The sequence below is a fragment of the Lagopus leucura genome, unplaced genomic scaffold (assembly GCF_019238085.1).
Source record: "Lagopus leucura isolate 7727_CA_CO unplaced genomic scaffold, USGS_WTPT01 Super-Scaffold_100002, whole genome shotgun sequence".
NCBI lineage: Eukaryota > Metazoa > Chordata > Aves > Galliformes > Phasianidae > Lagopus > Lagopus leucura.
The window spans coordinates 31,522,016-31,534,818 of NW_024962263.1; the positions used below are offsets into that span (position 1 = coordinate 31,522,016).

The 12,803-nt window shown below is 36.0% G+C and overlaps 1 protein-coding gene across 1 annotated transcript in view; it reads left to right on the forward strand.

Moving 5' to 3' along the window:
- GABBR2 (gamma-aminobutyric acid type B receptor subunit 2) overlaps positions 1–12,803 on the forward strand; it is a 448,585-nt gene that overhangs the window by 210,614 nt on the left and 225,168 nt on the right. Inside the window, exons 4-5 of the mRNA XM_042869427.1 lie at positions 2,287–2,388; positions 8,549–8,614. Coding sequence (XP_042725361.1) covers positions 2,287–2,388; positions 8,549–8,614 — 168 coding nt within the window. The remainder of the gene's footprint in view (positions 1–2,286; positions 2,389–8,548; positions 8,615–12,803) is intronic.

Consider the following 12,803-nt stretch of genomic DNA (forward strand, 5'->3'; position numbering starts at 1 on the left):
ATGAGAAAAGCTATTTGTTTGTTTATTTGTTTGTTTGTTTGTTTGTTTTGGTCAGTGATTACTCTTTCACAGAATGTGCTTAAAAGCTAACTGTAACATCACAACAGGATGAAGGATATAGTTCCAATCTTGGTGGACATGTTCTGACTGTTACTTTTGTAATGCTGATTATTTGTTAATAAAGTAATTTTCTATATGTTCACTTCTCCCAGTCCTTGTGAAAAAACTGACAAAACAACATATAATTTGGAAACATGGCTAAAAATGTTATAATGAAGCTGTGGCTGGGAAAGAAGTAATAGAATCAATCATGCAACTGTTTGAGTTGGAAGGAGCCCTCGCAGGTCATCTCATCCAACTCTCCTGCAATGAACAGGGACACCTACAGCTAGATCAGGCTGCTCAGAGCAGACTGATCTTGAGTGTCTTCAAGAATTAGGCTTCCACCACCATTTTGGGCAATCTGTTCCTCACCATCCTAATTGTAAAAATAATTTTTCCATATATCTAGTCTAAATCTGCCCTCTTTTAGTTCAAAACCATAAAGACAATAAATAGTAATTCTAGTAATGTTATTTAGGAAGTACTTAATCGGTCAACCAAGAAACCTGACACAAGCATCTTAAAGGGAAATTTTCGGAGAGTACAAAATGTCCTCCTTTTAACCAAAAACTGTGCTAAGATCTAATAGTAAAGTACCAAAAGTAGTTACATTGTTCTTTCTCAGTAGTATACAAATATAAAATACGCCCAACAGAACCACTAGCATGTACAGATCTGTGAGACAGTCACAGTCGTTAAAGAAAAGCAGAAGGATAATCAAGAGATGAGTTTGTGAAGTTCCCAGTTGAACTGAGGTGCCTCCCCTGTCAAAAATCATGTCCTATTGCACCCTCTGAATTTTACTATATATCCTGAGTTTGACAGGCTTTCTGCAGAGGAAATGCAGCAAAACTTGGGTCTTGTTTTCAGATGGCCAGAGTGTCTTCTCACAATATAAATTTTACATTTATCTACATTCTGATGGAAAAGTTTCTATTGCTGAAGTACAGATACCATTTCCATTTTTTTTCTTGTCCATGAAAATATATACCATATATTTTTTGATTGTTCAGTGTGCATGTGCTTGTCTTTCAAAGGAGGTTAAGGAAATGGACTGTTAGGAGAGAGATTTGAAAGATATAATTCTACAGATCTGTACAGAGGGTTATTGGAAAGTATCAGCAAACAATTTATACAATTCTACGTTTTCCTATACAGTGTCACATATATTTCTCTTCCAAACATTGTATTTCCTGTGTTTTTATATGATGCTTGTTCTTTATTTCTCTTACATTGTGATTTGCTTCTCCTGTTTCTGATATAATTAAAAACAAAAAAGACGATCAATGAAATAAATGTGCTGATGTGGTGATAATTGTATTAAAGCAATATTAGAGTGCCTCTTTCTTCACTTCAGTCTGTAACCATATTATCTCCAGCTAAAATTATTTTGCTCGTGTATTAGGAATAGTAAAGTGAAGCTCTGTTTTTGGAGTCATGTGGTTGGAGGAAAACCACCAGTGATTAAGATAGAAACATTTGAAGTAGTTAAATTAAAAATAAATAAATAAAAAAAAAACCCTAAATCTGTAACTGTATTGTTTTGTGTTTTCTGGCTTCTTTGTGCTCTTAAGCAGCTCAAAGAGGACAAAGGCTTGCCACCATAAGAATAAATGAGAAAATCTGTTTATAACATGATTGCTTATGTCACCTTTAAGCAAAACATGCTATTCCATGGAAACATGCATGTTGAAAGAGAGGAGGATGGCTCAGAGGAATTCATCAGGCTTTATCAACCTCTAAGCAACATGCACTAAGTTCTGTTGCTTCATTCTAGGGCCAACTGCAGAGGTTTTCAAGTCAGTCCACAAAATCAACAATGTGTAAGAGTTTTCTTGATAAGTCTTTCCCCTTTATATGGTCTCAGTAATTGGTTTGGCTGCATGAAAACTTCTGGTGTTAGAACCACTAGAAATTCACAAGCATTGTCCTCCCTCACGTTGCAAAGCGGAAACCCATTGTGCATTTTTCATCATCTGTAATGAAAGCTTTTGATCCAGTAGACTGATTGATAGTAGATTATAATGGTAAAAGAATAGGGGCTTGATTAGTTTTCAAATGAAATTGAAAAGAATTGGAACAAGTATATCATCGTTCAAACCATTGCTTAATGAATATAGTCCATCTGCTTCCTTCTCACTGAGTCTCAGTTTACTAGTTTGCCTTTTTCTCAACTTCTGACAGGTGAGGAATGATCTGACTGGTGTTCTGTATGGTGAAGATATTGAAATTTCAGATACTGAGAGTTTCTCCAATGACCCTTGCACAAGCGTAAAGAAGCTTAAGGTATGTGCTGCTGCTTGAGAAATAAAGTACTGATTGTGTTGTGGCGTTTGATTTTTTTTTTCCTCTGAAGAGGAATAATAAACCAAAATTTGCATAGGAATACTGTAGTATGTAGTTAATAAGGTTAACAAATGGCATTTTGAGGGCCTACTCCTGCTTAATTCAATAAATGTTCATGTGATAAAGGTTTTTATAGTTCCAGATAAGGACAGAAAGTAAAACAAGTTTTTGCTGGCTTACTGTTTGTACCCAAAGCATCAGTCTTAGTCATATATGTGAGAAAGTTCTTGAGTTTTAGGCTCAGAGCCTTTTTAAGGTGAATTATATGTAGAGAAAGCATTGAGCATCTTTGCATCAACTTCATTACATTCTAGATTGAATTATTTGCTTATAATCATTTGCATTATTGCATATGAATTGTAGGAAAGAAATGAAAGTTAAACTTGATAGCAGAATAACTTAACATCTTTCTCTTATTGTAATGATTTTTTAGGTTCTTGGCATCTGCTCAAATTAAAACAATATTTTAGCAATATTATGAAGTGCAATCAATCATGAATTAGCCATTGGAGATATGAACCTTACACTGCATGTGAGCATAAAAAAATATTCAAGTTGCAAGAGAAAGCATTTTTAAATAGTGAAGATCAAATCTTAGCTTGCATCTGGTGTATGAAGTATAGAGTTAAAGCTGCAACCCTGCCGATATTTGAATATGTGTAGAAAGGCAGGAAAAAAAAAAAAAACACCCTAATAAATGGAAAAAATTTAAATACTAAAATTTGAACAAAGATATCAGCTTATATAGGTTTAGGCAAGTACTGAGACTAACTGAAAAAGGTCAGAAGCATGGTAAACTAAGGCTTCATTATTATTTTTGCATAATAGAGATGCAAGCTTGAAAGCTTGAATGCTTAAAGTATAACTAGATAAACATCATGTTTATGTGTAACCATTCACAGCTGTCTCGTCTAAGTTTGTGTTTCCTGTCTGTCTTTGAAAAGACTCCAGTATGTGTTATCAGCAAAATCATCTTGTTGAATGATCAACACTTTTGCTTCCAGCTCCCTTGTGTCTTGCACATAAGACAAAATAAATTAAAGTTCAATGTGATAGTTTGCTTCTGGTTTCCGAAAAACAATAGGTTTTTTTGAATGCTGACCAAACATAATCTCCATTTAACAAAAAATTCCTTAAATTTTTAAAATTTAGGCCAAGAATAGGCTTGGATGCAGCCTCAGTCTAACTGAGTAACATGCATGCTTACATAGATATCAAGTTTTGTCATCATGTTGTGTTGGTGGGAGCTGAAATCCCCTTGTTACCTTCTCTATCAGTAATTCCATAGCTTAAGTTAGAGACTCACCTGTAGTTATGCAAATGGACATCCAGGCATTTAGGAGGCAGAACATATGGATGCCTGTATGGGCAAAGTTACCCAGCTAAGAGTAGATTTATTGATAACATCTTGACTGTCAGATATACAGTAGAGAATATGACAGAGTATCTGAACAGTGCAATTTAGATATTTCTTAAGGAGCCTGCCAAAGCGTTGACTCTTCCTGACAGATGAGGTATTGTAGCAATCCTTCTCTCGAAAGCTGTATAATACAACAATGTGGTTTTATTCATTAGAAATGAGACAGATTTAAAATCTGATTGCAGGAGGGAAGCTCTGCAGGCTGAAAAAAAGAAAAGAAAATTGCCTATTCCAGCATAATATGCTGCACTCAAAAGCTGAAGAAGCTGAAGAGTGCCTCATATCTGGAGTATTAAAAATTGCAGTGGAGTAGGCAACATTTTCTTCATCTCTCAATAGATCATCTTAGATATCTTGACTCGCACTGTCTTCAGGGTTCACTATGCCAGCTGCCAGTAGTATCAAAAACACTTCAAATTTAGTGGATGAATAATATCCTCACCTGTAAAGAAGAAGGAAACAGGAAAGAGATTTCCTTTTAGGGTTGTGCTGTTGTCTTTATAAGATATGTTTTTATGGTTAGTTCTCTACAGCTATGGTTAAATGATTTTTTTTTCTTTTTTTATGTTTGTTTGAACTTCAATTCAAAGTGTGGAAAGATATGTATTGCTTACTGAGGGACAAAGCTTAAATGCCAGTGTTGCAGCTGTGATCTCTAGGAAGAGTAACTATGACAGCTCGCTATATGGCAAATGGTCTAAACTCTTGTCTTCTGAAGTAAGCACAGTTTTTTTGAGCCTTCCCTCCGCAATGTTTTGAATCATCTAATTGATCACCTGCCCAGTGCCATGACTTAAAACATTCTGTCAGGTATGCTTTAGTTCTAGACAACCAATGTAGAACTCTGTGAGAAGAATACTTGGCACTTGCTGTGCTCCATTGGGTGATCCCTTTGAACCCTACACAAGAGTTGTGTAACTTGCATCAGTTTTCAAGGGATTGATGTAAAGAAATAGTGCAAATATGCAAGGAAATGATATTAGTTGATTTAGCAATCTGACCAAGAGAAGGAAAAAATTATGTCCCAGTATCTGACGTTTAGCATTACATAAGGTTATAATATGGACATATGTCCTGAGCCGTGACCACTGAAATGAACCTACTTCTGATAAACTGCTTTGCAGCCTTCCTTTACCATATGGAAAAAAAATTACGTGATTTATTGATGAGTTATGTGCAGCCACAAGAATTTGAAGCTTTAGGATTTCTACAGGACAGAGACAGCAGACCAGACCCAATCCTTGCTTCAAACGGATCTGAACATTTATTATGTTTTTCGTCTTCCATGCACAGAGGAAAAATGTTATGCATGGAAGATGAAGAGCTATTGCGCAGACTTTCCTAAAGAATTTCCTTTTACATATATATCATTGTATTGATATCTGCATAGTTTGTAAACAAGGGGAATCTCTTATCATTTCCACTACTTGACTAACCAGCTAAAATTATAGATTATAAAGCTATAGGAAAAAAATAAAATAAAATAAGGAAGCTGCCAGATACTCCCAGGCAGCTTGACTCCACAGTCTCATACTCTCCATTAAACACAGCAGCATCCCTGAGTTATACTGAAAGTCCAACTCAAAATTCCTTGCTTATCCTATGCTACATTATGCTTCCCTGATTTATTATCTCACTCTAGGCGCCTTTGTCTAGACTCTTCTTCCATTTCCTCCTGAGAAAAGCTTGCTTTCTGAGATTGCAGTTTTCCTAATTTTTCTAATAACTATTTATCAAGCTTACAATTTGCTGTAGAATTGAAAATCCTAATTACTGTTACCTCCCCAGCTTTTTTCTCCCCTTTACCTAAACCATGTATGTACTCTTTGCTCAGATTCCCCTTATTTGATATGTCTCTTCTTTCCCTATGTCTTTTTTTTTTTTTTTTTTTTTTTTCTTACTGGATCCCACTCCAGCCATTTTTTAAATTGAGTGTCAGCTTTACATTTCTGGATCCATTTCTGGCCAATACAGAGTATGTGTGGGTTCTCAGTTCCTTCCAGTGTTCCAAATGGTTATTACTAAGGTTAAGATGAGTGAGGAGAGACCTCATGATGGACTACAACTCCTCATGAGAGGAGCGGAGGGCAGAGCTGAGTTTTGCTCTCTGTTGACAGTGACAGGACCTGAGGGAACAGCATGGAGCTATATCAGGGGAGCATCAGGTTGGGGATTAGGAAAAAGTTCTGCACCAGAGGGTGGTGGGCATGGAACAGGCTGCCCAGGACAATGGCAATGGCCCCAAGCTGCCACAGTTCAAGGAGCACTTGTACGTGGTTCTTAGACATAGGGTTTGAATTTGGGTGTGCTGTGTGGAGCCTGGAGTTGGATTCAGTGACCCTTGTGGGTCCCATCCAACTCGGGATATTCTGTGGTTTTATAATTCTGTGAGCCTGAACGTACAAGATGTGGGTCTGAGTTGTATTGCCAAAGTGGTTGCAAGATGACATGAGTATAAGACAATCCCTGCAGCCAGCAGGTATATTGAAATAGGATAGGATATTTCTAGGAAAAAAATAGGATGGATTGTACACTTCTCACAGTGCTTTACAACAATAGAATAGTCCCTGGGGGGGAATGTACTCTGGTTTATGTGGTAATCATGTGGAAGTAATGCCTTCCTCCAGGGCCTGGTACCAGTTTGAGTGTTGTACAGCCAGTGAGCAGTGGTGATACCCATGCACTCCTCCACACCCAGTCTATTCTCTCTGGTGCTCATAAAGTATGAGGCAGTGCATGTAAAGTTTTCTTAAAATTAATTCTAATCGTGTTAATGAAAAAATGGCAAGTAATTTATTCAATTTTAATAATTCATTGCTGTGTCACTTGCTTTTTTCAGCCAACTTTTCCTACTCATATTAAATATGTAGTTTTGTGTTCAGGGAGGTCAAGCAATTTGGAGACAGATTTCCAAAAGTGACCAAAATGATTGCTACAATGTGAATAGAAAATGTGGATGTGTGCCTTTTTTCCACATAAGTCCTAAATCTATTATTTGTGCTTACAAAAAAATGTAATACCCTTGTTGTCAATGAGCGTAATTCATGTGATTTGCTTGCTTAGTTTCACATGACCTCACTAGATTTGTATTAAAAGAATCTAATCTATTTCAATAAGATTTATATTGCTTTATCAATCTGTGCCTGGCTATAAAACTAAGGTAAATATACTTATTTAAAATGCATAGGTTCAGAATGAACAAAGCATGTGGTGAATTTTATTATTTTATGACCACGCTAGGAGTGCTCCAAAAGTAATGCCTCCTATATTATTTTGTTGTCTCACAACATCATTGGAAGATGTTATTGGTATGGCAGTAGAGGTCGAATCTTCCCACCAGTATCCCATTATATGTTGTTACCATGAGACAAATGGCAGTAGAGGGGCAGTCTGACAGAATGATATCTGACATGGAAGTGTCACTGAAGCAAAGGTGTGTCACTGAAGCAAAGGTGTGTCACTGAATTCCTTCATGCAGGATGTTACTCATCACTGGTGAAAATTCCTAGCTAATGGTAATGACTGTGTTGAAAAACAGTGTTTTGTAGCTAAAAATTTGCTCTCTCAGACGTGTTTTTGTGCTTTTTGTGTCTCTTGTAATTTCCATGGAAATAAACAGGAGGCATTATTTTGGAACAACCTACATAGATTTCATGCATTGAATTGCAGGGGCATTATAGTATTTTTTTTCTGCTTTTTTCATCATAATATTTCATGCTGACCAGGAAATAAACATGCAAATTACCTAAATTGAAAATCTTTGATAAACTGATTTAATTAAAGCTGAAGTGTTTTCACCACTGAAAGACACAGTGAATCATCTGTTTCACTTGTTCCTTAGAGAGGGAAAGACCTCTTAGTAATAGTAATAAAGTATTTTATAAAATAAATGACAAATCACATTTGCTCAACCTATTACTGAGAACCCAGGTAATTTTTTTGTTTTATAGAAGTTACCCTTTAATTTTTCACATGTGAAAGAATAGCAGCCTAACTCCTGAAGGAATATTTTGCTGCATATACTCCTGAATTTAGGAATGTTACGTCAATGCATTGCAAAGTATGAAAGTAAAATGATGTCTTTTGACTTTAGTCATAGATTCACAAAGTGTGATGAATTTTTTTTTTTAATGCGTGGAGGTGGAGAAACTTGGGAAAAGGGGGATTAGCAATGTGTTACAGTGAGTGTAGAGAAACTGTTGAATGAATAAAACTTTTAAAAATTTCTGAAGATGATATAATGTGAACACATTTTATCTCACTTATGAATCCCAATTCTCTTATCTTCACATTATTAATTTGTACAAACAGTAAAAAGTGTGTACTTTCAACTGTTTTTAATAGGCAAAAGTAATAATAAAAGAAGAAATCTTGCAAGGCATCAAAAGAATATTTACTAATTCAGTGGCTTTGAATAGTAATATTTGAAAAGATAAACATTACATTTATTTTTCTCATTAGTTCTATTGCTTAATCATTTTCTTCAGACACCTCAGCTGCCCTCTTCTTGCAGAGTTTCAAGATCTTGAACTTGTAGAAAATGTAATAATTCTGAATGAATTTTGCTGTCTGCAGCTGTGATCTGTTCCAACTCTGTATATGATTTCAATGGCCAGCTGAAGTTGTTTCTGGAAAGGCTGCATCTGTATTTAACTTCCCTGCATCTTATTTAATCTACAGGGTAATGACGTTCGTATAATCCTTGGCCAGTTTGATGAGGAAATGGCTGTGAAAGTTTTCTGCTGTGTAAGTAAATATGTTTAATTTTGTATCACAATAAAAATGTAGTACATCTGTATAAAAATATATGAGTATAAACGTGTCTTCATGTGGTTCAGCTTTGCAAAGACTTTTAGCCTTAAGGGAAGTTACATATGCTTAGCTTCATTTCTGTTTCAATAAAATACTTTGCACTTGACTTCAGAGCAATTTGGGCATGGCCTTCATGGTTAGCTTCTCATTATTGCTTTCTTCTAATGGAATTAAATACTGTATTGAACTTTAGCAGTTCTCTTCATACCAGGTCCTGAGAAACACTTGTACGTATGTAGCAACAGATGCAGAGAACTTCCAGTTTTGCATTATGTCCAGTAGTTGTGTTCTGGTGTCTGTTTGTGTGTGTGTATGTATGTATGTATTTTTGCATGTTTTACTTTGATTTAAAAATTTAAGCAGTTCCTATGTGGGCTAACAAAACAATTCTAAAATTTCTGCTACCCAAAATATTGGTAATTGTACAATCATCATTCACTTTCTTACTATTGTACATTTGACATACTCTTACTGACAGAAAATACTATTAAAAAAAAAAAAAAGAGACTGTGAAGTAAAAGAACTGTAGTAAGACCAGTATGTGTAATTTCACCATATATGTCTTCACAGTCTTTGTGTGTATTTGAATGTACTGCAAACATGCACAAGCTGGAGTGAAACATGGATCTTTTTTTGTATCTGCTCAGTAAATAAATAATCACAACGAATCACAAACAGGCAAATTTTTGTGACTTTAGTTTTGGTATTTTGGTTTTCACTCAGACAAAGTTACCTAGCAAAGGAAAGAAAGGCAAACGTTCAAAATCTGGTTTCTTCATATGCTGCATGTATTGGCTGTTATTTAGCAGTTGTAGTTGCTGGCAAAATTTGGAAAGGAGATATTGCAGAGTATATTTGGAAGGAACAATATCTGTTTGCATCCAAAAGGAAATGGAAAACACTATTTCTTTTTCATTTTTCTCATCTCTGATCAGTCTTGGTATATAGATCTTTTTGTTCCAGCATTTAAATAGATTGACAAAGATAATCTCCTATTTTTCCATTCCTGCAAATAAAGAAGACTCCTTCTGTGGCTTGTATCCTCCACAGATCTTTGATAGCTGGGCTTCATGTGCCCATCTGAGGTATCCTGGTCACAGCTGTCTGCCAACCCAGTACTAGGCAAGATACTGACCTCACTAAGTCCACTGCACTTAGTATGCTGTTGCCTTCCTCTATGGTTTTGTTGCATGTTTGTATACCTAAGAGGAAGCTAAAGAAATCCTAGAAACCTCTGTGGGTAGGGTGTCCTCTTGTCCATACTGTTCTAGTCTGAAGGATTTATGGTAGATCTATCTCTTGCACACAAGAGCCTGCCACAACAGCTTGCCACAGCAGCTGTTAGGTACTAACTGAAGAAGCCTGTGTAATTCAAGTTCCAGGAGTGAAGGCTTCTTCTAAAGTACATTAATGTCAGAAATAATAAGGTGGATTTTTCTGTAGCTTGGAGAAATCCAAGAGATTATGTATTTATGGTTGTATAAATGTATTAATTATGAGAGTTCCAACAGGAGAGGACAGTTCAAAGTAGGTCACTTATATATTAGTGCATGGCAATATGTCAGTAAGCCTGCTATTAGTCATGAAATATATTGTTGACTCATGCACTTCTACAGCTGTGTGTCTAAGAGCACAATAACTTAGATATGTCAAGTTTTTTTATTCCCCCCCCCCCCCCCCCGAGGTGTAACTTCAGTCAGGTTTGTGATTCTCTTTTATATTTAGCTGAGTAGTTTACATCAGTCAGAGCAAGGCTTTAGGTTTGTTAAAGGGAGCTTCTATTGTACCAGAGGAAAAAACATATATTTATTTCTGATTGCGCTTATGACATGAATACTATTTGCTAATAATTTCTGTAGATGGGAAAGCCATTAATGTCTGTACTGGTTTTCTGGTTGCACCCTAGAATTATATGCTGTGGAATTTCCTGAGCACCTCCATATGCTCATTTTCATTTTACCTGGTTATTCCCTGCACACACAGGCATACACACACAGAAGATACATAGCACGTAACTCAAAAGACAAATGGACTAAAAGACAGCCTAATTCAGAGGGGAATTTTAAAAACATGACAGCACTAATTCAAACCTAAGTGAATGTTAGCAGGTGTTTCCTATGATGTTTTAAATAGGCTTATCTATTCGTTTAACGCTAGCATCAAAAGCAATTAGCAATTTAAAATCTATGGGAAATCTTAGCTTTCTACTGTTGTTTGCACCTCAGTGGATTGAATGTGATATTTTTTGTGGGATAAAAATTAGGGAATTTTGCTCAGAACAGAACAATTCAAAAACCAAATATTCAGCAGTGTTGGACAGATGTTGTCTGATTATTATTTGAACTTGGGTTGAAATATAACTTCACTACTTACCTAATGAAAACTTCAAATTCTGCATTAAAAAAAAAATTTTTTTAAAAAGTTGCTAAAGGGAATTTTTCCAAGACATCACCTTTAAGCCATAATCAAACTAGACTGACTCCTAGCTGTTGTAATTATCTGTCTGAAGACAACTAAAAAAATTATTATGTATAGGTCACTGAGATTTAGGTGACTTGACCAGTAAACAAGCCTGGAGAAGAGGAGGCTCAGGGGAGACCTCATTGCTCTCTATAACTTCCTGAAGGGAGGTTGTAGTGAGCTGGGGGTTGGCCTCTTCTCTCGTGTCATTAGTGATAGGACCAGAGGGAATGGTTTCAAGCTACGGCAGGGGAGATTCAGGTTGGACATTAGGAAGTATTACTTTTCAGAAAGGGTGGTCAGGCACTGGAATGGATGCCCAGGGAGGTGGTGGAGTCACCGAGCCTGGGGGTGTTCAAGGAAAGGCTGGATGTTGTGTTGAGGGACATGGTTTAGTGGGAGCTACTGGGAATAGGTGAACGGTTGGACTGGATGATCTTGAAGGTCTTTTCCAACCTTGGTGATTCTATGATTCTAAACAATAACAACGTAGGCAAAGTGTAATCAGCACTTGTGATACAGAAGAACTGGACTCTAGTCTCCTTGAGCTGATAGAGTATTACTGCTGAGTCTCTGTTTTGAAATTAAGGGCACCACTGATTTCTAATGAGAAACAGATGGAGGTTCACTGCAGTTCAGAAGTTTATAGACATTCTTATAGAGGTGGGATGTAGAATGTGTCCATGCTGATGTGAGAGAAGCACAATGGAAAGTCAACAAGAGTGAGGTTTTGCAGCCTGTTTTGCACAGACTGCTAGAATTCACTGGCTACACACAGACAGATTTCTTACAGAGACTGAGGTAATTCATCTCTTTGATTTCCACTTGATTCCAGATCTCAGATCTGCTGTGTTGAAAGGAACACTGCCTCTCTCTGTCTAATTAGAGGCATTGTTATTTCTCGCAATTTTTTTGGTTTGCTTAGTACACATTTCCTTCCAATCCATCTCTAATAGAGTTCTGTTCACTTGTTGAAAAAGAGTATTTTAAATGATCACTGAATATGCAATGGTCTATTTTAGATATCAGGAAATTTGAAATAAGGCAGTAGCCAAAAATTAGCTCACCAATAAGTTTCTAATGACATTCAATGTAACTGTTCCTTTAAGCAAAGGCTAAAGATTAAGAGCGGTCATATTCTGAAGTGTGTAAAAATGGTTCATTACAGATTGAAGTGTGTTTTCTTGTTGCTTCTGTTTTCTTTTAAGAAACTGAAGCAGATTTTCATTTGCATATGAATGCACAATCAGCACCAGCAGTGATAACCTTTAGCTTTTTACCAGTATGCTTACCCTGTTTTGAGTAATGTCAGCCTGTAGTGTGCAACAATCAAAGAGATGAATCCGCATCACTGCAGACACACTGAAAACCATTTCACAGTTATTGATAATAGTGATAATTGGTTTATGCTAAAACTAACAAATAACGATGGTCTCTTTAAAAAGTTATGGTGCCTATTTGTCCTTTGACTTGATTTCTGTATGTCCTAAATAGAATAAAAGAATTTATTTAAACTTACTGTGTATTAATAATTAATCAAAATCTTAAGCATTTTTAGAAATTAGATTTTCATTTGCCAAATTATTAAAAGCTGTTTTATCAAATTGCTATAAGGCTCAGTTAAAACATGAATTTTAAAACTTGGTTCAGTAATCAACTAATC